This window comes from Stegastes partitus, unplaced genomic scaffold (genome assembly GCF_000690725.1).
Source record: "Stegastes partitus isolate 25-593 unplaced genomic scaffold, Stegastes_partitus-1.0.2 Scaffold594, whole genome shotgun sequence".
Lineage (NCBI taxonomy): Eukaryota > Metazoa > Chordata > Actinopteri > Pomacentridae > Stegastes > Stegastes partitus.
The window spans coordinates 68559-94216 of record NW_007578325.1 but is presented as its reverse complement, the minus strand read 5'-3'; the positions used below and the strand labels follow the sequence as shown (position 1 = coordinate 94216).

The 25658-nt window shown below is 42.6% G+C and overlaps 2 protein-coding genes across 2 annotated transcripts in view; both read left to right on the top strand.

Annotated features, from left to right (window-relative positions):
- LOC103362694 (protein sidekick-1-like) overlaps nucleotides 1–9700 on the top strand; it is a 35930-nt gene extending 26230 nt beyond the window's left edge. The window contains exons 11-19 of the mRNA XM_008289127.1: nucleotides 575–761; nucleotides 883–1020; nucleotides 1112–1273; nucleotides 1888–2013; nucleotides 2542–2706; nucleotides 3633–3770; nucleotides 6321–6441; nucleotides 6522–6651; nucleotides 7915–9700. Coding sequence (XP_008287349.1) covers nucleotides 575–761; nucleotides 883–1020; nucleotides 1112–1273; nucleotides 1888–2013; nucleotides 2542–2706; nucleotides 3633–3770; nucleotides 6321–6441; nucleotides 6522–6651; nucleotides 7915–8223 — 1476 coding nt within the window. The 3' untranslated portion in view covers nucleotides 8224–9700. The remainder of the gene's footprint in view (nucleotides 1–574; nucleotides 762–882; nucleotides 1021–1111; nucleotides 1274–1887; nucleotides 2014–2541; nucleotides 2707–3632; nucleotides 3771–6320; nucleotides 6442–6521; nucleotides 6652–7914) is intronic.
- A 5888-nt stretch (nucleotides 9701–15588) lies between these two features.
- Nucleotides 15589–23515, top strand: LOC103362693 (zinc finger protein 585A-like). The gene is made up of 2 exons (XM_008289126.1): nucleotides 15589–15797; nucleotides 18528–23515. Exon 2 carries the CDS (start codon nucleotides 18676–18678, stop codon nucleotides 21757–21759), a length of 3084 nt encoding a protein of 1027 aa, XP_008287348.1. The 5' UTR covers nucleotides 15589–15797; nucleotides 18528–18675; the 3' UTR covers nucleotides 21760–23515.
- Nucleotides 23516–25658: the final 2143 nt, after the last annotated feature.

The following is a 25658-nucleotide window of genomic DNA, read 5'->3' as shown; positions in this document are numbered from 1 at the left end:
CGGCCAACGTCATAAACGTTATTGGCCGCATCAGTGGTTATTGATTCAGTCCCGCTTGAGCATGTGCAGTCAGCAACACACGTGGTGGACGTGGGGTGGAGTGTAGGCCAACATTAAGTCCCACATTAACATTTTATTCTGTATGTTTTAAAGTTTGAATACTTGCATTGGACCAGAGTTAAATACAGAGTGAGGAGAGGGATAAGGTTTTTTTGTTTTTTTTTTTTTATTTCCAGATTCCTACCTGCTGCAGCTTTAAGCTTTGTTTTCTTATAATTATGTGGAAAAGTCTTATATGTACATCTAGATCAGAGTGGTATCCACAGTAAGGAATCAATACCTCCTAGCCTTCTGTTAAACTGTCAGCTTCAACGTCAACCTCATCATAAGCAACTTGTACAACAGCTGCAAACAGCTTGTTCATCTGAGACAATTACGGGGCTTCAGGAGCCAAGAAGAGAAAGTAAATCACACATAAATCTGGCAGAAATGAAGTGAGGGCGAAGACATGAGCAGTCCAGGTCAGGAGGAACAGAGCCAGTGTTGTTGACGGCGTCTCTGTCCCGTGTTGCAGATCCACTACTGGGAGAGAGACAAGCAGAACCAGACTGAGAAGGTGAAGGTGATTTTTGTCCCGGACACCCGTGTCCATCTCACTAACCTGACCAGCTACACACCTTATCTGGTCACACTGACTGCCTTCAACACGGCAGGAGATGGACCACCCAGTGACCCCCGCGGAGCCCGAACCCTGCAGTCTGGTAGGAAGTGGCGACAGTTCAATTCCCTGAAACCAAACCAGCAAGCATCACATTAAAGTCTCTCTGATCTCCTAGATTCCTCTCACTTCTATTTCATCTTTCATCCTCTCTGTGTCTGCAGCTCCCAGCCAGCCGAGCTTCCTCTCCTTCTCTGAGGTGACGGGAGGAAGTGTCAACGTGTCCTGGGGAGCTCCGCTCACTCCTAATGGACAGCTGGAAGGCTACAGGGTCATCTACCAGCCCACCGCTCCTGTCCAAGGTAGCGCGCACACACACACACACTCACACACATGCACACACGCACACACATGTTGATTCTTACACTGACATTTCTCTTCAATTGTCTGTAGGGGTGAGTAAAGTGGTGACAGTGGACGTTAAAGGCAGCTGGCAGCGATGGCTGAAGGTTCGGGACCTGATCAAAGGAGCGACTTATGGTTTCAGCGTTCAGGCTCTTACAGTCAGCTATGGACCCCCTTTACAGGCAAACATCACTGCTCAGCCTGTGAAAGGTAAACATGGACAAATATCTGCTTATACAGTCATGTAATCAAGATTCAGCTGGCATTTAACAATCATTTGTACTATCAAATACCCTGCAGATTCTTTTCACTCTTCAGCGTTTGATTATTTAGTCTGTTAAAGCTCAAAAAACTGAAAAATCAAAGCTTTTACGAGGCGCAGTTGTCTTCAGATGTCAGCACAAAACATGAAGGTATTCAGATTGCTATAATAGAAATTAGAGAAGCGTGTTGAACACTCACATGTGAGGAGCTGCAACTACTAAATATTTGGCACTTTTGCTTGAAAAATGACGAATGAAACAACACACTGATGTTTTAAAGTAGTTGTTGATACGTTTTCTTTTGATTGACGAATTAGGTTAAGGTACAGGCTGGAGTTAAAGATCATGTGCCATCTGAATCATACTTACACACTGAAAAACGTACACTGTTGTGTCCTTAGACTTGTCATTTAAGCATAAATCATGTTGATTATCTTAGCTGATCACTTGTAGGCACACTGAGTCTTAGCTACACTACCTACCTGTCGACAAAGGTCAGAAAATGACCCTGTTAACTTGAGCGTCAAAAACAACTGTGAGTGTGTCCCTCCTGATCCACAGGGTCCCCTGGGTCGCCCATGGAAATGACCATCTCCAAGACGTCCTCGGAGCTCACTATCCACTGGACGGAGGGAGACATCGGTGCAGCTCCTGTGACTGGATATGTTATCGAGGCTCGCCCCTCAGGTGAGCTGCAACACGAAGCGCACACTCAGTTCAGCCGTAACGTACTTTGACACGCAGCTTTTCATCATATGCACTAATTCCTTTCATTAATCAAGATGGAGTTTAACTACTACCCCGCACTAAACTGTTCTGAGCGCAAGTTTCTCCGAATTCATTAAGACCTGCTGTGCAAATCAAGTCAGCCGCAATTTCCTAATAAAGATTACCAGAGGTGTAATACAGAAAGAGAACGTCTGTGGGAAATTGTTTTATCACTCTGCAGGAGAGTGAGTGTAGACTGTGGTGCAATTCTGCTACGGATAATAATGGATATGCCCCTTTTATTTATAGTAATAACAGTGATCACTGTCATCGCTGCACTATCATCATCATTATCATCTTAAATGTAATCTGACAGTTTATAATTTTCTTTAATCAAATGCTGACATTTGAAAGGGACTAATCCTCAAATGGTCCTCTTTCTTCTCCGCCCGTCCATCAATCCGTGACTCTGTCTCCCCGGCTTCCCCCTCTGATCTCTCCCCGCAGACGAAGGAATGTGGGATTCCTTCATCAGACTGCTCCCTCCGAGCAGCAGGTCTGTTTCAGTGCCGCTGGAGCGCCTGAGGTCGGGGATCAGCTACGAGTTCAGAGTCATCGCTGTTAATCGCTATGGTTATGGACAGCCGAGTACACCCTCTGCTGCTCTCGCTGGTAAGCACACACACACACACACACACTGCCAGACAAGAGGCAAATGAGCAAACTCACCATGTCTGACTGGGGTCTGACAAACGGTCCAGTCTGTCGGACACAATGTGGCGTATGTCGGCGGTACTGTGATTGTGTGCTTTTGCTGCCATCTAAAGGCAGAGTCATGCATCCACAACTGGTTGAATGCGCAAACAAGCGATAGCTCTGAACACATGCAGCTGGTTTTTGTTTCCCATCTGTGGCACAACACTAAATTCATCAGTTTTCAATAACCTGAATAATTTATGAAAAGCATTTGAATTCATGCGCTGTAAATCACTTAAGGTGCTGCCTTTTACTGCAGCCTTAAAAATGAGTGAGTTAGCTGCATTTGGGTTGATTAATTAGTTGTAGGTCATTTTATGAGCTGCGAAAATGTAAAACAGGCAGAGTTTAATTAACTGAACTTGAGAAAACGAGTTCCATAAACATCAGATATGAAGTCAAATCAGCTAGTCATTGGTATGGGACAATGGGCACAGACACAACTGGTCTCCTTTTGCATTCTATGAAGTTGAGGAGTTTCTTCTTCATTTTACACTGAGATCTGTTGAAGCCATTTCTGTTTGTGCAAAGACAACCTATGAGGCTTTTCCCATTTAGGTAGATTGTAGGTCTGCAGGTGAGGACTAAATTCAGTACTGACCTTTGTCATTGTTAGAATTGTTTTGATTGTTAGTAAAAGAAACAACCATAACTTACATGTATTAAAAGAGAAGTTGATTTAACTACATTCCTTTATGTTGTTTGATCGTTTACATTTCATACACTTCAGGTCCCCTCATCTTTCAAGAGGTTTGGACTGTTGGACCCATGAGACAAATTACTGAATCCAGCTGGACCAAAGTTGACATCTCCCTCTTATAAATGTGCTTCTCTGCCTGCAGCGCTGTCGGAGCGTCCCTTCTATGAGGAGTGGTGGTTCCTGCTGGTCATGGCTCTGGTGGGACTCATCCTCATTCTGGTGCTGGTCTTCACGCTGCTGCTGCACGGCCACAGCTCCAAGTACAAGGCCTGTGGTACAGGTATGTAGCCCTGTGGCTCCTCCCTCATGAGGTGACATTCATTCGGTCATGTGGCAACAGAGATGATAGGTTAATAGGAATCAGTGAAATGTGTCTTTCGTCACTCTTCGGTCACATTAGCATCGTTCCTCTCAGCCTCAGCAGACCCCCCCACATGTTCCCACCACAGAGTCATTACAGCGTCTTCATGTTTTTTGATCCTGACAAGTTGAGACATGACTTTCCCTCTACAACCAGCACACTTGTGCTGTTTGTAGAGGGAAAGTGCCTCAAGCAGTCTTGCTCCTGCAGGACTGCGGTCTGTATGAAGGAGCCTCGTTCCTTCAACAGGAAATAAGTTTTTGTAACTATTCGCTGCATCAAGCCAGCTACGATACTGTAATATATATAACACACACGGGTAACTCTACAGTGGAGTGTCATTTACCTGGAAATCAGGTGAATTGTAACCCTCTAAACACCAAAACACACCAGTGAGTTTGATAGGTGTGTTACTGTTTTAAAAATCAAAGAAGTAGCACCATTTATTAGAGCCATAAACTGTGAAACCAAAAAGGATTATTGGATTTCCAACCTTTAACAGTTGAAGTACTCATCTGTCACGTGCAGTTCAATTGGAAAAAAGGATCCAAAATAAGCTTGAAATCCATCCATCATCTATACACCATTTAATCCTCACTAGGGTCGGGGGCAGGACACCCTGGACAGGTCACCAGTCTATCACAGGGCTACACTTAGAGACAGACAACCAAGCACACTCACATTCACACCTACAGACAATTTAGAATCACCAATTAACCTCAACATGTTTTTGGACTGTGTGGGAGGAAGCCGGAGAACCTGGAGAGAACCCACGCTGGAGAACATGTAAACTCCACACAGAAAGATCCCGGGTGTCCTCACCGGGATCCGAACCGGCGACTTTCTTGCTGCGAGGCAACGGTGCTAACCAGTAATAACCCAAGTAATAACCACATATGAGAACATGCAAACTCCACACAAAAAGATCCCAGGTGTCCTAACAGGGACACGAACCAGGGATCTTCTTGCTGTGAGGCGACAGTGCTAACCACTGATCCACCTTGCAACTTAAAATCACAATTTTTTATCAAAATCACATTATTGCATGTGTCTTAGTGAACATTTCACAAAAATAAAACATCGGAAGTATCCAAAGTTACACCATTAGTGACTCACCTGAGTACGACAGTCACATGAAAAACTTCTGGGACTTTTCAGTTGAACTGCAGGCAGTGTTTACACCAAGCGAAGATGAGACACATGTGGAAACAACTTTTTCCATTTTTGGTAACACCTGTGGCCACTTAAAGGTCGCACATGTTATTTCCAGGTTTGTTTATTTTTTTGTGAAATTATTAATCAAATAAATTCACCTTTAATGATTTATGACATTTTACATGTGTCATGTGACACTAAAGACATTTCTAAGTTCTCCCTACTTCTGGCCATGGTTGTGTTTTCATAGAGGTGATGTAACGATGCAGTTAAAAAAACAATGGGTCCACAGTGAGGAAAAAAGTGACAGGAGCAAGAAACAGCCAAAAACTGCTCAGAGTTTATTTAGTTAAAACCGTAACTTGCTTAAGTTCATCTTCAAGATTTATTTTGAGTTTATTTATCAGCAACCTAGTATGTTAGAGTGAATGAAGCTCCTAAATTCACAAGCTGAGCGTCATTTATTTGATTTCATGAATATGAATCTGTTCAGGTATTTTGATACACACATCTGAACACCTGTGTTATATGTGAGCTGACACGTCCTCCACAGGCCAGAGAGCTCAGCAGTCCTCGAGCTGGAGGGTCCAAGTCTTCCTCAGTGAAGCTCATCGACATGAGCTGAAGAACAAATCATGATACGACTATTAGTTTGTGTGATCGTTGTCCAGTCAGTCTTCTGAGGCGCGTGGAGGCTTTTCTTCCTGTTTTCATCTGCGTGTTTGTCTCCTCTCTGGCTTCCTGTGATGTTCTCAGCAGTGGGCACAGCAGTCGATTTGTGTGTGTGTGTGTGTGTGTGTGTGTGTGTGTGTGTGTGTGTGTGTGTGGCCGGTGTAGGTTACATCAGGACTGCTGTTAGTTGCCTCAGTGGGGGGGACACACTGCAGACAATCACACAAACATTGACAAAGTGAAGAAAGAGTGAAAGTCACGGATTAATGGCAAATTACATTTTTCATTTTTGTTCAGCACCTCAGTGTGTCTCAAACAACAATCATATTTCTTCCAATTTAAAACATGATATTGTCTCCTTTTATTTCATTTCATTTAATTTTTATGGTTATCGGTGGATAAATGATTAGAGTATTCTGTCTTCTTACTGCCTGACTGCCAAATTATGCTTCCTAACTTTCATTTTCTTCTTATTCTGAGGATGAATACACAATAAATAAACAGGAGATTGCACGTAAAATGTGTGCAGTGAGAAGAAGAACTTTTCTAATAAACTCCAATATGGCTGGCTGAACTGCTTTGAATGTTTCGTATTTATCTCAACCAGTTTCATCCTTTTGTTTTTTTTTTTTCTTCCTGCAGGGAAGCACATGTCCACGGCGGAGGAGTCTGTGACGTTGGACAACGGAGGTTTCACGGCTCTGGAGCTCAACAGCAGAACGCTAAACACCAAGAACTCCTTCCTGAAAAAGAACGGGACCAGGTGAGCCTCAGTCGCTCTCATTCGGACACATTCTTGGTTTAGTTCATCTTAAGAGGTTTAATGTGGAAATGTGTGTCCAGGTCTCCTCCCAGGCCCAGTCCAGGTGGTCTTCACTACTCTGATGAAGATATCTGTAACAACTACAATGGAGCCGTGCTCACTGAGAGCACCACCCTCACAGAGAAACCCACTGAGGTCTCTGAGTCAGAGGTAGCTCTTTCTATCCGTCTGTCGCTCCCTCCCGCTCTGGAAATCAACCTGCCAACTCCTCTTGGTTCATGCTCTTCATATATGTTTACAGTCTGTCTATCATTTTCACATCCTGATCCCACTCTGTAGATGTTATGTGTTGGTCTGTTGTGTAGACGCGACATCGATCGCATGTCTGTCTGTTCTGAAAGTCTGTTGTTCTTCCTGAGGTTTTGGAAGGAGGCGGGTTTGCCTTTTCCAGATTCCTGCTTGCTGCACCTTTATGCATGAGTACATTATTTCAGTGCTCCCTTATGTATTTATTCCCTCCCTGTCATGGTTTGTAGAAAACTAAAAACTAAATCTAATACCAACCAGGTCATTTTTACCCGGCTGTGAAACCCGACAATCATGTCATGTTCTCAGAATATGAACCGATAGAAATGTTTGACAGACAGTTCCTTGAAAGTTCAGCAGAAACACAGTGTTTTGTGCCAAACTGATGTTTTGTACTTGTTGAAAAGGCAAATGTGGAGGTTAAAAAGAAAAAAACACCAAACGTGTCTGTAGTGACTGAGCTCTCTGACCTTCTCTCTCCTCCACAGTTTCAACATGCTGAATTAGCCACAGGGCTGCTAATAACAGACAGTCTTTCCCCACGTTTGCTATCAAATTTTTAAAAAACTGCAGACAATGACAACAGATATGACGTATTAGAGCCAACAGAACTTCATGTAAAAGTGAACCACATCAGTTTAACACTTTAAAGTCTGTTCACAGCTGTTATACTGAGCTGTATGTTTGAGACTTTAGGGGGAGCTGCATGAACTCTGATAGATGTCGGTGTGAAGATGAAACAATCTGAGGGTGTGACGTGAGAAAGAAGTGAGTTGTGTAGATTCTCAGTCCAAAGAGCTTCAGGAAAAAAGCAGCTGGATTCTCTTATTGGGTCTTGAAGATGTTTTACGTTTTATCCCAGAACTGAAGAAGCCTCTTGGATCAAAGAAGTCCAGTTAGTTTTTATTGAAGCCCTTCGGACAGCTACTAAGACAACACACCAAAGTCTCTAGTGATCAAACTGCTTTGTGATGAATGTAAATAGCACATTGTGACAAGGAATAAAAGTGTCTTCAAGAATCTCAGTTAGACGTCCAGTTGCTCGTCCTGACTGAGAGTCCACACAGATGCAGGATGTCTGGTTCTGCTTCTCTTGGTGCTGCTAAATGTTGTTGCTATGTGCGTGTTTGTCCCTCTAATAAACTGTGTCTTTGCGTTTGTATCCAGTTGACAGACAGCGACTACGAGGACGAGCAGCCGAAGCACTCCTTCGTCAACCACTACATGAGCGACCCCACCTACTACAACTCCTGGAAGCGGCAGCCCAAAGGCCTTAAAGGGATGGGCGCTCCATTTGGCTACGAGGAGTGTGCCACCGCCGACACGGAGCCCTACTACCAGACCGTGGTCACCCAGCACAGCACAGGCGGCGCCTACACACCCACAGGGCATCCAGCGCACACACACGTCAACCCCAACACCAACCCACCCCCGGGGTCACGCACCCCCGTCACGGGATTCTCCTCATTTGTTTGACTCTAGAGAACAAACCTGCACAAAATAATACACACAAACGTACACATAATGAAGGAGGGGGGCCGGCATGTGTTTGGACTGAAGGAGACGGAGTCGGCGGCTTCGGAGGACGAGGTGAGGAGACGTGGGACGGACTGGTGTCGAAACAGCCCTTCATGCCCCAAAGACCTAAAGTTACACTTCTCACTCGCCTTCTCCCCTCGTTCACAAAGACCCTGTGTCAACGAGTGTGTGTTGCTCTTTTACTCTTTACGCCTCTGTGTCACTGTGCTACACACACACTCACTGTTCTCGTTCCCCACACATTCACGCCGCTACACGCCACCAGATATTCCAGAGACTCTCCGACGAGAGCCGAGAGCGACGACTAGATGAGTCCGTTTGTGTTACTGTCGAGGGGAGAATTCAGCCTCGAGCTGGTGGAACCTGGAACTTCTGCACAAAGCTCATCCTCTGTTTTCTGTATTTACACTCAAGTGCACAAGTACACACACATTTCAGCAGCTCCCACTGGGAGAGAGGAACTCGAAGGTTGTGGAGAGTTATTAAAAGACAGCACAGAAGGGAGCAGCTTTTGTTGACAGACCAAAAAGCGGAGCTGTCAGCTTTCAAAGACCACCACACAGAGGAAAAGAAAAAATAACAATCGATAATCACAGTTTTTGAACTTGAAGAGGACGGAGGGGAGTGTGGGCTGGGCTTCTGCAGCACTTACGGCATTCTCAATGGGAGTGTTGAGCGATTTCTGAGAGCGATGTGTGATGTTTGAATTTTGGGTTAGAATATATGAAAACCGTGTTTTTTACCGTCTACACTCCTTATACTGCAGCCTGCCAAGCCATAATGCTTGCACTGAGCCGAAATCCCACACATTTCATCTCTATTCTGTTCAAGTTTCATTTTTTACAGGTTTGCGTGTGACGCGTGTGCAGCAGAGCATGCGTGTAAAATGGCTCTATGCTCAGTTTAGAAGCCTGTTCATCCGTCTGTGTTGTTCACTGCTAAGCAAAGTGTGCCATTGTATGTATGTTTGTATTTTTAGGATGGATTTTGTACAGGGAAACCCTTTTTACTTGTGTGCTGTTGTATGTAGTTAGGCCATGTTTGTGTAATTCAGAGCAAATAGTGAAAGAGCACTGGAGAAAGTCTACGTCCACGAACTGCTGAGAGAGCAAAGGAGGGGATGGAGAGTTTGGAAAAAGCCTTGTTCCGTTCAGACTGAGTTTGGTTGAACTTTGAATCGTCACTATCTGAAGCCCGGCTTCTCCTCCAGGAGCAGCCAGGCTGACACACACACGTACTTTGTACTTCTCTTCAAGTGCAAACAAGGATCATGTGTAAGTTTTGGCTCATGTTTAATTTAAAGGTTCTTCACCCAGCCAGCCCGCCCGCCGGCCAGCGGCCGCCCTCACTCTGTCACGCTTGTTTTGAGCCCCATGCAGTGTGTGAATAAATGGTCATTGTTTACCAGAGTGTCTGTCTCAGGGCTGACTGCGTCTCTGTGCATCATTCTCCACATTACACTGACTGACGTGTCTTAATGTGAAAGGACAGAATGAATGCTTTTAATTCGGCCTCTGAGCGTCGTTAGTGTCTGTTATTAAAGAAGTAAAAGAGAGGAAGGACCAGAGCTTCATCTGCTGTGCTTCAGTGTTCAGGTGTGAGTCGCTTCCCTCAATAATGTGCGTTCAAGGAAACTGATGGTAGCAGATCAGGAATTATTAAACATGTAGAAGATCATTTAAGTGCATTCGTTACAGTCGAGGTTTGCAAACTGCCTAATAAGTAAGAACACCAATACGATGACAAAAAATTAGAGGTTAGTCGTGCATTTAAAAATATAATGAAATGAAAAATACAAAAATATATTAAATTCTTTTTTTTTTTTTTAAAGAATTTAAATAAATACATTGATTCTGTTTGCATCAGTTCCTACAGAGGAGAGGGACCCACTCACATGGACGACATGAAATTGACTTTTTGTCGTCATTTTCACAAAAAGAAAAAAAGAAATCGGACAGTTTCATTGAAAAAGTGAGAATCGTTGGTTCCAGATCAGGTGTCAGTGATTCGAGCCTCCTCGGTGAGTGATCTCATTTAAACCTCTGACACCGATGCTCTGATGTTCTTTTTGCTTTTGATGTGTGGTGTCATCATGTCAAGATCTGAAGAGCTCTAAAGGTGTTCAGGAAAAATGTTGCCTTTGAGATTGTCAAGGGATTTAAAAAGATTTTCAAATGATTTGAAATCAATCCTTCTACTCTGAGGACAATCTTTTAGCGTGTCAGTTTGTCCTTGACTGGCCGCCGCAGCAAAGTCAGCCGAGGAGCAGAGTGTTTGATGAACAAAGAAGTCTCCAAGAACCCCTGAATTTCTGTACTGAATCTGCAGGAAACAGTTGGTGTCAAAGTGCTGGTTCTACAGCCAGACAGAGGTCACTGGGTTCGTCCAGGTATTCACGTGGTCAGAATGTGTATCACAAAGGCAGCTGGGGAGGATTCGCTCCACGTCGTCCCGGCTGTCTCTGTCACACCTTATGTCTCTCTACTGTCTCTTTTAAAACAAAGGCAAATACGCCTAAAAATACCTTCTTCCTTTTTTTTCTTTTTTTTTTTTAAACAAAGATTGAGAGAGTAATTGCATGGGCGTCATGCCAGGGAAAAGGTTTGCTGTCCAAAAAGAACATTAGAGCAAAACTACAGCTTGAACATACAGGCAGAGAGCAGGTCTGCTGAGATCATGTGTTCTGCACACACCAATCAAACATTGACTTGTTTGGCCACAGTAACAGTAGACGTGTCTGTTGAGGGCCAGAGGCAGTTTTTCTAGAGGAGAACCTCAAATCAGCTACGAAGCACAGAGGTGCAAATGTTCTGGTTTGGGGTTACTTCACTACCTCAGGGACTGGACAGCTTGCAGACACTGATTCAACTGAATTCTGCATCATATCAAAGGCTGCTTGAAGATAATGTGAGGCCATCTGTCTGGAAGCTGAAGCTGAACCACACGGGGACCCTTCAACGGGATAAAACAGCCCAGATTTGAATCCCACTGAAATGTTGTGGGGGGATTTGAAGCAAGCAGCACGTACTGACCTAAAACAGGAACGGTTTAGTCACATTTGATGTCAGATAGTAAGGGAAAAAAAAGTGATACCAGTTTTTATACAGTGTATGTAAACTTCTGGTTTCAGCTGTAGATCAAAATTGTGCTTAATCACAGCACTGCTCCACCAGATAAATTGTCTGTTTCAAAAGTTACAGGATTTGAAATATTTGTCTCTGATTTTCCTGCATCCAGCCAAATGCTTAAAGCTTTTAAAAATATGCTTCAAATATTCATCAGTAATAAGAGCAACCCTTTATAGAGTAACTTTATTTTTCTAAAACGGAACAATCGGTTGTGCAACAAAGAAGGGAAATCGCTAGAAAAACCACAAGACACATAAATACATCATACAGAAAGGAAAAGTCCAACAATTTAAAGCCAGATTAAATCATGAATGCAAATGTAGAAACAATAATTGCTGGTGCTGTTTGTATGGCATAAAAAAATAGTCGTGTCACAGACTGACTGCTGAATTCTTCCCCATGAAAATGAAAAATTACACTCCATTTAACACAAATCCTCTTGTTGTGTTAATGTAATTAGTTTCACCCCCAAATCCAGGTAATTACTTTGATAACTGACACACTAATTAGCCGAGCTCTCATTAACAGTAATGAAAATCTTCAGTGCAACAGTAAACAAATAGAATGAAATGAGATAATATTAATTAAATTTCATTATTTTCATTCTGCCTTATTAAAATCTGGTGTTCCAGCCAGTAAAAAACGTGGCAAGTTACACAGACAATGAGACGCAGTCTTCTGAAACACTGATGTCGTGATGCGATACACTGCTAGTGTTTGTGGGAGAGGACATAATTGATATTACAGTGAATATTACAGGAAATGAACCATTTCTAATAATCAGTAAGTAATTTATCAGGTAAACAAAGTGTCAAATACTCACTAATTACAGCTTTGTTTAATATTTAGTTATTCTTTTTGAGGTTTGGACTCGTGATGGTAGATGCAGCCTGACAAAAATCATTTAAAACTAATTTGACTTCAACCAACTTCAACATTTAACTGCTGCTTAAACATGAATGTAGTGCTTGACAGTTTGTGATCCTTTTCTATATTTCTGCATTAATTACCCAAAAAGAAAAAGATCAGACTTCTATAAAACTCCTAGAAGTTGATAAAGAGAACCAAGGTAGACAAATGAGATGAAAAAATATTATACTTGATCATATTTTGATCAAGGAATCTGATCCAACATTAAATATCTGTGAGCAACAAACGTATGTGAACCTCCAGCATTAGCATTTAAATTGAAAGCTAAAATTAGAGCCAAGTGTTTTCAGTCAGTGGGATGACTGTCAGATGTGAGTGGGCATCCAGTTTTGTTTGTTTAAAAACTGCGATCTGTCAAAGTCTGAGCTTCACAACATGTTTGTGTATCACGGCACAAACAGAGGAGATTTCTCAGGACCTCAGAAAAAACTTTTGATGCTCATCAGGCTGGAAAAGGTTACAAACCATCTGTAAAGAGTTTCAACTTCACCAATCTAGAGTCTGACAAACTGTGTGCAAATGGTGGAAATTTAGGACCAACGTTATTCTGCAGGAGTTTTCAACCAGTAAGATTATTCCAGGAGCAAGATCTGCAAATGTAGACGAGTCACAAAGGAGCCCAGAGCCATTTCTAAGACACTGAAGACCTCCCACACAGTGACTGATGCTGATCTTCATGAGTTCACCATCAGGAAAACACTGAAGATCAACAGTGTGCTCGTTAAAGATCAGAAAGCTTCTGGAAAAATGTGGACAGATGAGACCAAAACAGAACTTTTTAGTTGAAATGAGAAGTGTTATGTTTAGAGAAAAGAAAACTGTGTATTCCAGCATAAAAACATGATCCCATCAGTGAGACGTGGCGGTGGTAGTATCATGGTTTGGGCCTGTTTTGCTGCATCTGGGTCAGGACAGCTGACCGTCATTTATGTAACAATTATACCCACGAATTCTAAAGGAAAATATCATCTGTCCATGAGCTGAATCGAAAGAGAAAAGTGGTCATGCAGCAAATTACCAACCGTCAGCACAGAAGTAGTTCCAATAAACGATGGTCAAAGAACAACTAAGTTAATGTTTAGGAACTTCAGAGTCAAAGTCCTGCAAATAATCCAACAGAAATGTTGTGAGAGGAGCTGAAGTGAGCAGTGAGGGAATCCACCGACACTGGAGAGCTGAAGCTGCTCTGGACAAAGAAATGGGTTGAACTTCCTCCAAGATGAAAGCAGGACTGATCAACAGTTACTGGAGACATTTAGTTGCAGTTATTGCTGCAGAAAGGCAGCTACACACAAATACACACATATTACACACACAGACACTGAAAGCAAAAGCTCACACCCACTGTATGTCAGACTATAAAAAACTAAAACACAAAAAGGTTAAACACCACTTCAGAAACAGTATTTTAATTTGTGCTTTTACATTCCTAATCTGGATTTTTTTTTTTCCATGGTTTGAAGGATAACTTCAAGATGCAGTTTTGTAAGTTGTTTTTTTTTTAAACTAATAATACAATATAATAATAAATATGTCACAGGATCATTTATCTGATTTATCTGGTAACACTTTTACATAAGTAAGATTTTCAGTGCAGGACTTAAAGTTGTATTTGTTGCTTTTTTTCATATATTATTCTCAAAAGTACAAAGAAATCAAAAAACTCTTCACAATCAATTTACAATAAATAACAAAACTTACAAGGAAAGTTATGCACAGCAACACATGTGACAACTATTTCCTGAAGTCCAGAATCAAAAGCACAAAATTATACAGCATAAAAAATGACAAAAGAAAAACACACACGAACCAAAACATAAAAGCAGCCATAAAATAATACATTCAGAACAACAAGACGTCTCCTGTATTTTCACTGTACAGGTTTTCTAAATGGTTCACGTTTCTTAAAGCTCCTCCGTGAGTTTTTACCAAGCTGACAAACATTCTCCTTCTATCTGCTGTGGTGTTCTCGTTCAGTGTGTCCTTCCTGACCAGGAAACCATACGCCTGGTTCTTTGTTCTATGAGGAACCTTAATGTTCTTGCGCCGTCTCTGGGCCTCTAACTGCCTTGTGTGGTTTTTTTTAGTGAGCTGCTCCCACAGACACTGGTGGAAAAGACCTGTGTACAGTTTGTCTTTAAAACATAAAAACTATCAGCACGTGGACAGAAAGCAGTAGTTTGGGTGGTATGAACATTTAAACTTTTAAATTAGAAATTACTATTTTGGTGGAATAAACCTCTAGATCAAAGATGAAAAAAAAAAAATACTTGTACTATCAGACCACAACAATGATAACTGTAAGGACATGTGTTTGTTGGTTAATGTGAATGTTCTGTCCACTCAATAAACTCATATGAGCATCTGGAAGGTTTTACTTCTGTTTTGTCTGGTGTCCTATTTTGTGATGCTCTTTCTTTTCTCTCTCTCATTTAATTAATATTTTGTGTTTATTTAAATGGTCCTTACATGCTTCTGTGGTTGTTTAAAGTTATTATTATTACTTCTTTTTTTTTTTTGTGGTTAAATCGTACTTTGCAGAAGTCCCTCTAAGTTCTTTCCTTGTACAATAATCTTAGAACAGGATTTTTATTAGTTTTAAATATTTTATTAGAAACTACTATTTGTACATTTAAGACCATAACTCCTCAGTTTGCACATTCTGGGTGGAATTAACCTGATAAGTAGCAACTTAGACAAAAAGTAGTCCTCCAGGTAAAGGGACCCACGAAAACTAAAGTGTTTTTTTCCCTGTATTGTTGTTGTTTATTATCATTGGTACACAAACAGATGTTCCTGGTGGCATCGCAGCAAGAAGGTCACCAGTTCGTGTCTCCAGGATCCTTCTGCGTGGAGTTTGCATGTTCTCCCCGTGCAGTGTGGGTTCTCTCCAGGTTCTCCAGCTTCCTCCCACACAGTCCAAAAACATGTTGAGGTTAATTGGTGATTCTAGATTGTCGTAGGTGTGAATGTGAGTGTGCTTGGTTGTCTGTCTCTAAGTGTAGCCCTGTGATAGACTGGTGACCTGTCCAGGGTGTCCCCTGCCTTCACCCTGAGTCGGCTGGGATAGACTCCAGCCCCCCACAACCTTAGTGAGGATTAAGTGGTGTATAGATGATGGATGGGTGGATGTTCTTGGTGACCCAGCAGCTCCTGCTACTCTCCGCGGCTCCCTGTGCTGCGGCTCCCGGCCGCCAGGGGCCGCTGTGGGCCGCTGACACGGAGCCCGGGAGCTGCTGCGGTGTCCGGAAGAAGGACTGTCAGCATGGCGGATATATTTTTCACTTCATGCTTTGCTTTTCAGCGAGGGCGTTTTGTGTGAACATCGCAGCGGCAGTATTTAGTGACGGACCAGCGGGCTGCCGGCTGAAGCTGTCCGCGGCTCGGAGCTGCAGCTGCTGGTTCTCCGCTCGGTGCCTCCGCATGTCGTGACTTGTGACCCAGTTTGGTTTGGTGAGTGTCCGTCTGCTCCTCCTCGGTTGTTGCTTCACCTCAGTCCTTGTCCTCCGTAGCCGTGTCTCTTGTACCCTGCCACTGTCCACAGGACTCTGTGGAGAAGGGAGGACGTCCCCAGACCGACACAGAGTCCAGGAGACGAACAGCTGGACCCAGTTTGTAGTGGCTCAGGGACGACCATCAGGAGACACGTTCAAAACCATCAGACACATTCACATTCATCATAACATGCATTCAGAATCATCACATGTTCAAACTCACCAGACAGGTTTATTTACGATCCACAGAGGAGACAATAAATTCATTCACCAGTTTGAAATCAAAACATTTTATTGATCTAATAAGCGACAAAAAGGGACCTGCTTATCTTCTCAGTGCCTTATTATTTTCCATTCACTGTTGCCTTTAATAGCAGAGTTAAAGAATAAAATGTTCATCTGAGCTGTAAATTAGTTGAGATGAAAATGACTCAACAGGTCACGTAGAGTTTTAAATCATCTTGAATCTTGAAAGGCCAACGCGAACATAGACTCAGCAACACAGTCCACTGGTTATGATCCCACAAACCTAACTGTGCACAAAAATCTAACATTTCAAAGCTTGTGAAAATCTTGGTGTCAGAATACAATCTCCAACAATGACTTGCCTTTACTTTTTTTTTTTTTTTTAGCTTGTGTGTGTATCCACTCAGATCGTGCTGTGGGCTGGACGTTGTCCTGCCAACAACAAAAACAGTTCATCAGAAAAATGTCACATATCCCCATGGCAGATAATCTATTGTGTTGTGTTGTTTTTTTTCCCCCTTTCAATTTGATTTCCGATATAATTTCTCGACGTCATGATATGCTAATTTCATTGTTTCAAATTGCAAACTGATGTGAAATCAATGACCTGATCGGCCACTGGGTGCAGTTGGGCCCAGAACTGGTGGTGAAGTCACTTTTTTAGTGAATTAAAGAAAATTCACATTATCATCATGGAGCTTAAACTACAATGTTCAGTTACTGTTTATCTCTTGAGTAACTGTAAAAGCTCCACGTACATTTTGTATGATTCTCGTGCACTGTAGCATTAATGGCTTTGACAGATTTGGCATTAATGTCCAGATTTATTTAAGTCTCACTGTTTTCATGGTGGGCTACAGGGTGGCGCAGTTGGTAGCACTGTTGCCTCGCAGCAAGAAGGTCGCCGGTTCGCGTCCCAGTCCCACCGGAATCTTGCTGCGTGGAGTTTACTTGTTCTCCCTGTGCAGCGTGGGTTCTCTCTGGGTTCTCCGGCTTCCTCCCACACAGTCCAAAAACATGTTGAGGTTAATTGGTGATTCTAAATTGTCCGTAGGTGTGAATGTGAGTGTGCTTGGTTGTCTGTCTCTAAGTGTAGCCCTGTGATAGACTGGTGACCTGTCCAGGGTGTCCCCTGCCTTCACCCTGAGTCAGCTGGGATAGACTCCAGCCCCCCGTGACCCTAGTGAGGATTAAGCGGTGTATAGATAATGGATGGATGTTTTCATGGTCCCAGTATTCGTACCTTCGTCACAGTTCCCAATAACTTTTTAAGCAAATAATTCCAAGCAGCCTCTCTTCTGTGAAGTTTGCTTCTCTGTCTTTTGTAATAGAGAACTGACTAAAGAACCTTTTTTTGGCTGTTGTTTGACCAAAAAACTCTATTTGAAGAGATGACTTTAGTAACTACAAAAGCCTGCTGAGAGCGCAGACCTCCGCCATATTGTGATTTCCAGTCAATGTTAAAGTCCTGCATTCATTTTATCTAAAATCAAAACATAGCTTTAGCATTTGAATTAACTTTAATATCATTAATAACAAGTTGACGGAGTGATGAACGCTCGTTCTGTACTCTCTAATATTTTGTACACTTAAGTTATTTCTGCAGTTACTGACTTTGAGCTGTTAGCTAATGCTATGCTAGGTTTGCATAACTACAGCCATGTTGTTGCTAACATAAACAGACAGGGAGTAACTTAAGCTAGGTTAGCACAACTTTAGCAACGTAAATGAAAAGCATGAGCGACGCAACGAAGCACGCGTCAGTCGTCATGAAACATGGAAAAGAGAGTTAAAGTGAAACAGGAGACATTCTGAGTCATTGTTAATGTCACAGCATCGTTATGAACGTATCTGTCAGTAGCTCTGCTCAGCCCACTCCTGTGATGCCGCCTGGCTGTAGCTTCCTCCTGAACTACTGAGAAGACAGCGGTGAGGACTGAAGGACTGATTGGAGTCAGAGCTCCATCTAGTGGACAAATGACGTAACAACAGCATTCTGCGCGACTGCGACACTTCACAGCATTTACTGTTTCATGAGAAAATAACCAGATGGTAGACCAGACCATCAGCAAAATGTAATCATCTGTTCATTGTGCCATTATCAACGTTTCCTGAAAATGTCGTGAAAATCTGTTCATAACTTTTCGAGTTATCTTGCTGACAAACAAACAAACCAACAAACAGATAAACGCCGACTAAAGCGTAACCTCCTTCGCATTTATCAGAATTCCATAATATGATTCAACAACACTATAATCTAACCTTAAAAAATAATCAGACATTACAGTCAATACTCAGTTTCCACAAATATGGAGAGACTGTGTTGTTAGACTGTATTATTTTTAGCCGAGGGCATCTATAGTGTATGTTTTAGTGCAACAGAATGAAGCTGCATATATCAACACTGAGCCTGAAGTTAACTTTTTCTTTGTTTATTTCGCAGTTCTCCTGCCTGGACCTGGGTGGCATGACTCATCGGCAGCCTGAAAACAGAGCAAAGAGGGCAACTTCTTAATTCAGTGACTCTTACTTGACTTAAAGAAGAAATAAAACCCGCCTCCGTGATCACAACACACACTATTGAACTAACAATGGGCGAAGTGACGGTAGAGCTAGAGGAGGAGGTGACGAAACAGGAGACCTCGTTGGACCCATTCCCAGAACCTCTGCTCATAATCATGTCCCCACCTCCAGCTTTCTTGCCTGTCCCCGGTGAGCCGACCATGCTTTGGCCCAAATGGCTTAAAGCTTTTGAGCACTACTTGGAGGCGCTCGGTGAAAAGGAGCTGGTCGACTCCAGTAAGTGCATGCTCTTACAGAACTGCCTTGGCCCAGAGGGGCAGCGTATTTTCACGATACTGATCCCGAATGAAACCACGTACGCAGCAGCCGTCTCAGCGCTGACGGTGTACTTCGGCTCTGATCATGCCACTCAGATGCACCGCCTTAAATTCCACCAAAGGGTTCAGATGCCTGGAGAGACTGTGGATCAGTTTGTCTCAGCATTAGAAGAACTGCTGAGGCCTTGCAACTACGGGAAGTTGCAGGGCGAACTTATCCTGGATCATCTCATCGCGGAAACAAATTACCCGCAACTCAGGGAAAGGCTGCTGATGGGGAGGGAGACTTTGACCTTGGCCACAGCTTTGGTTATCGGTAAAGAGGTGGAATCCACTTTAAACGATTCTCAGTTGTTTGATATTCACGAGGTCAGTGTTGACATTGGAGATGATTTAGATCCCCCTGTTCAAAGAAAGGCCAAAAGAGGAAGACCTCGGCGCGGGGAGAAAAGGACGAAAACAAACCAGCGTTTGACTAAAACTCCAATGAAGTTGCCTCGACACAAAGATAACTACTGCTACAGAACTGATAAGCTATATTATAGTGACAGTGATGAAGAGAAATCGAAGAGTACTGGTGGGACTAAAGTGGCCGTTGATAAAGAGGATGATGGTGATAATGCAGCCTCATCATCACCACTGAGGATAAAAGAGGAAAGCTGCGACAAAGCTAAAGATCTTGCAGATGATGATGATGACGACGACGATGAGGATGATGGAGAAGTTGTTTCTTCAGCTCAACATAAAGGCCCCTACTGTTCCATCTGTACGGACAGACGCTTCAGAGACGCACACAAGCTGGCCAGGCACATGAGGACGCACACAAAGGAGAAACCGTTCACCTGCCCGATCTGTGGCACGACCTTCAGCCAGTCGTACCACATGACCCGACACCTGAGGAACCAGCACGGCGCCGGCCAACACGTCTGCAGCACCTGTGGGAAAAGTTTAGGGAGCAATGCAGAGTTGCAAAGTCACAAGAGGACGCACAAGTCGCAAGTTTTGTCATGTCCGGATTGTAACGAGAAATTCACGAACAGTGATGTGTTTTCTTCTCATGTCATGTCGCACAGCAAAAACCAGCCCGGCCAAACGGAGACACAAAGTTCTGAGCAAACCGATGGAAATGACGTGAAAAGTGAAGACGTAGCCGAGGACGACGCAGCTGCTGGTGACGGTGATTCTCAGGAAAAAGAATTTGAAGTCAGTGTTGTGACGGAAGGCAAGAGCCCTGATGAAGCTAAATCTCAAGAAGGAGGGAGACAGAAAGAAAAAGTCGCCTCTAAGGCTAAAGCAAAAGGCCATTTTTGTCCTATCTGTGTTGGCAAGCGCTTCAGGGGACCAAACAAACTCGCCAGACACATGAGGACGCACACAAAAGAGAAACCCTTCAGCTGCCCAGTTTGCGCGATGACCTTCAGCCAGTCCTACCACATGACCCGACATGTGAGGAACCAGCACGGCTTTGGCCAGTATATCTGCTCTAAATGTGGGAAAAGTTTTGGCAGCTGGCTGGAACTGAAAGCGCACAAGAAGACACATGCAATCGAAGGCCTGACGTGTCTTGCATGCGATAAACAGTTTAAAGAGAAGGCTGCACTCGCGAGCCATCTTAAGTTACATAAGAAGGTCCAGTCCAGCCCTCGTAACCTCATCTGCGGCGACTGCGGCAAAGTATTTGGCCGACTGTATCATTTGAAAAGGCACATAGTCACCCATCGAAAAGCAACAAATGGTGAGTGTTACACGTGCCCCGACTGTCAGAAGACATTTGCCTTTCCGGAGGACCTCAACAAACATCTGGAGATTCATGTCAAAGAAAACAATGGGACTTGTCCAAAATGTAATGAAACTTTCAGTAGTCCCGAAGAGCTGGAGGCACACATGGGGGTTCATCAGAAGTCTTATGCCTGCAGCACCTGTGGGAAGAAGTTTAAGGTTGAGTATGCACTGAAGAAGCATGAGCAAGGTCACCAAAATGAACAATATTACTGCTCGTTGTGCCAAAAACGCTTTCTCAAACTCTCACACTATAAGAGGCACATAATGGTCCACGACAGACGGGAATCCAGATGTCCACACTGCGACAGCGTCTTTCTACAGTTAACAGCTTTGAAGTATCACCTGCGGACGCATACTGAAGAAAGACCCTACCAGTGCACCTGCTGTATTGAAACCTTTGAGGAGAAGGAAGAGTTAGAGCAACATTGCCTCAAACACAGAAAATTCAAAAAGCAGAGGCCCTACTCGTGCACCCGCTGTGATTATGCGTTCTGCACGTTGGTGGAGCTGACGGAACACATGAGCTCACACGAGGGCGAGCCGCCGCTGACCTGTCCGGTGTGCGGCAGGACTTTCCTGAACAAGAACAAGCTGGAGAAGCACCTGACCATCCACACGGGGGAGAGGCCTCACCTCTGCTCCATCTGCGGCAACGGCTTCCCCTCTGCCGCCAGCCTGAAACTGCACATCCACATCCACACCGGAGAGAAACCCTTCCAGTGTTCACAGTGCAGCAAGAGCTTCAGGTCATCCAGCGGGCTGCGCCTGCACAGCAGACAGCACATGGAGGTGCGGCCCAGCTACGAGTGTCCTGAGTGCGGCAGGACTTACGGCCGAATGACGGAGCTGAAAATGCACCAGCGTTATCACACAGGAGATAAACCGTACGCGTGCACGTGCTGCAACAAACGCTTCATTAGCAAAGACAAGCTGAACGTTCACATGAGGATACACACAGGGGAGAGACCGTACTCCTGCCCCCACTGTGGACAGACATTTACCCAGACCGGGGACAGAAACAGACACATCAGTAAACACCACCAGCCAGTGTAGCGATAGAGCTGCAGCAAAGCTTTCCTTCTGTCTTTCCAATGATCGCACCAGTGGTTTTGCATGTTTGCAGGGGCATGTAGCATTAAGAATCACTTCAGATTCTGATTTGTGTCTTATTGTCTGAGAAAGAATAGGAAACCAAAATGTGTTGCAAGCATACTGTAACTTGAGCTGCCTTAATGCCAAATTATCATAAATGATCAGGTTATGTGATGTTTTTTGTTTTGTTTTTTTTAAACAGTAACACTAATCAATATACTGCAATGTGCTAAAGAAAATAATGATCACGAAAATAAGGATCTCAATTTAAAAGAAAGTTTTTAAATAGGACTTTTAAGGGTTCTATATTGTGCTCTTGTCAGCACATTAATCAAAGTGTCATGATAACCACAATTTGGTTATCAGCTCCAAATACTGCATAGATGGGTCATTTTACCAGGACTGTATAACCCCTAGTTTTTGGGCTGTTTTGCTCTGAAAATCAAGCTGTCAGAGCTTGAGCTGGACGACTTTTGGTTTTAGGTGTTCGATAGCACCAAATTCTTACTGGCTACTAAATATGGAAATCAAACTAGTTGTGGTAGAATATCCAAACAGTTTCATTTTATACCTCCAGGTTTATAACAACCTCAAACCACAAACAGATTTTCACCATACGAGACCTTACAGTTGAACAAACAAAGCTGTCAATAGCGAGGCATACATCTCAAGCACTTGCTGGCTGTGTTTGTGTAATTGTTCTTACTGCCAGCAGGGGGAGACAAACATTCAGCACTGGCGGTTTTTCGGGATGTGAGTATGATCATTACAAAAGCCTTTAACTAAAGGAGCCGATCTTCTCAAAGGTTAAATGTCCAAAACACAAGTAGCCTTAAGAGAGTGGTGCAAGTGACGAATAAAGTCAAAACATAAAAAATGAGTACAAATCTGCACACGCCATATTTGAAAGTTTTCAATACTTGGTGCTACAGACACATTTTGGTTTTATTTTCTTAATGGATTGTACAGGGATATGATTTTTTTCTGGTCACTGTAAATTAAGTCAGTGTTGCAGAAAAAATTCAATCTGTGTCTCAGCTAATCATAGTTTAGCTTTAATGCTAAAAAAAAAAAAAAAAAAGTTACTCATGTAAACAAACCATCAGCAGAATCATGGCTTTTAAGGGCGATCTAATATTAAAGAGGTTTTTAATGCAGCAAACCAAATTTGCAAGATCGGGATTGTCACGTTTTCTAGGTTTGATTTTCTTTATTTAATTCATGTGCAAAAACATGCAAAACCACTACACTAGTGTCCAAAAGGATTTCCCTGCACACAGTAAGCACTCACGGTTGCCGCACAGTTTTTCTCTGCTGTGCGGCTTTCTGCAGGTTTCATACCTGGACTGAAGAAGTCACTACATTTCTCAAAAAGTACAAACACAATACAGAAGCTCTGCATGACAGTCGTTGTCTTTGTAGCTCATGTCTCTCACCCCTGTGCCTGATGTGTCCTTGTCGTAACGCACTTTTGTCGAGCACCCTGGTCTTACAAACTTTCATACTCGAATGAACTGAAATGACACTAAAAGATTTCTGCAATTATGAATCGATATTTTTTATTTTTCCTTCCTATCGTATGTATGTGTTGTTATAGCATTATATCTCTTACATTTCACTTTTTGATATCTTTATTGGGGCGTCTCTCAAAGCGAGCATTTGTAACTGTGTTTAGAAAAGTGCCATAAAAATAAAACCGTTATTCACTCGACTAGTACATGTAGTCAGACTGTGTTAGTACAGCTAGGCTTAGTCACAGTATTCAACTTCAAGCCGGTGAGAGTCACTCAGGTAAAACCCCAGTTTATATATTTGAAGTATTTAGTCTGTCAGCTACTTAAATTCCCATCTGTGGTTGACACGATGTGTTCGTTTACTGATATGTGTTGTTACTCACACGGCTGCTTTATGCTGAACCAGCATTTTACCCAGTCAGATAAGCTTTATTGGCGTCAGATCTAAGTCCTGTACATGAACAGTAGGACAAAGGAGGAATCTTTCTTTCTCTTGGTTCTGGTGTGCAGATACTCTCCAATGACCGACATTGATAGCAGGATTTAGAATGTTTAATGGACTTGTCGATACTTTGACAGTAAATTAAGTTCAGATCTAAACACTGAACTGTCAAATTGACTTTATTTAAGCAACAAAACTAAAGAACTACAAGTAGAAAATACGGCAGTAACAAGTGAACTACACAGAAATAATGTACATGTACAGCTGAATATCCTGCAAGACATGTATTCAAACCCCTCGAGTGATGGGATTGCTGACTGCTGTTGGGTCTTTCTGGAAACTGAAACTAAGAAATCTTGAAGGTTTCCTGATTCTTGGCAATAAAAGCAATCATTGTTCTTGTCAGGGGACATTGCAGATCAACCCCAATGGAAATGGAAATATCAAATTGTCTCCGTAAAATGAACGTTGATGCCATAAAAATGCTTTAACAGTTATCAGACAGGATATTTTTGGTGATGATTTGTCCCTGAACTGTGGGGAGAATCATAATCAGCTGGTCTGCTGGAAGGAAAATAGTTTACTACTCAGGTACTAACTAACTGTCGTCTCAACCCTGATTAATAGATCATAAAATAATGATATTGGACATATGACTTATTTTCTATGTATGTATGCAAACCACCATGACGGTATTAAAATATGCTGCAGCAAACTGGTAATAACTGAAATTCAGAATCAGTCTGGTGTCAAAACAAACAGCCAATGTGATCGAAACAGAGCTGTCACATGTGAGATTTAGATAAAAGTAGACCTGTGTGTGGAAATGTGTACAACCGTTACCACATATCTGTGATAACGTGTCAAAGATAGGGAATTATAATCCCACACGGGATAAATGTCTGCATAAATAACAACACAAAGATGATTTTTTGTTGTCACATGTAGTAAAAAGTGGAGGTGAAAATAATACAAGCATGTCTAGATTTCATCTAGATTCTCCAGTTTCAGGATGCTGTCATAGCAAATATATTCAGTTTCATATATGTTCACTAAATGTCACAGAGAAATATTGGACTCCACTTATTTGGCAGCTATAGCTACTAGTTAGTTTGCAGTTATTTATTTCAACCAAACAGTACATTTAGTAGTTAAAGACCTCCTCGGGTATAAAGCAAGTTTGTTTTTTACCTTGTTAACATGTCTATATGGTGTTTTATTTTATGGTTGAAGACAGATCATGAGTGAAATGCTCAGCCAACACCATGGCTGAGCATTTTCAGCTTGAACACACTTTATGTGCTGCTGACAATCTCAAAAAAATCTGATTTATGAGATTTTATAGGTGACAAACCTGAGGAACCAGTCCTCAGGTCAGCTTGCAGGGTGGAGGCTTTCTGTGTCATTGTTCTTTGTAGAATCTGTTTCTTGTTTGAGCATGTATGGCTCGATTACTCCAGTATTACAAGCTGCCAGTGTGCAGCATAGAGAAGTACAGCGCTTGAGCACAGTCGTAAGTGAGCTGGTGTTCTCGAGTTGCAGTGAACGGGGAGAGACGGGTGCAGATAAAATAAGGGTGTTTTCGATCTGCATATTCTTAGACTTAGACTGACTTTATTAATCCCCAGAGGGAAATTCAGTTGTTACAGCAGCATGAACATTCAACAAAGGGGGTAAACAAAAGCAAAAAGACAACACAGAGTAGTAGGGTAGGGTATAAAATGAAGGTGAAATAAAATAAAATAAAACAATATGAAAATATTGCAAGAAAAAGTCAACAAAATTTACAAGAATATACAAGAGAGATGTGCAAATGGTAATGTGCTTAGATGAGCAAATGAAGTAAGTAGGTGCAGATAAGTTCACAGATATAATGAGTGTCTGGTTTGTAAAGTGGTTTCATC

Excerpts from the sequence above, each read along its gene's own strand:
- LOC103362693 (XM_008289126.1), top strand. The coding sequence starts at position 18,676 with ATGGGCGAAGTGACGGTAGAGCTAGAGGAGGAGGTGACGAAACAGGAG.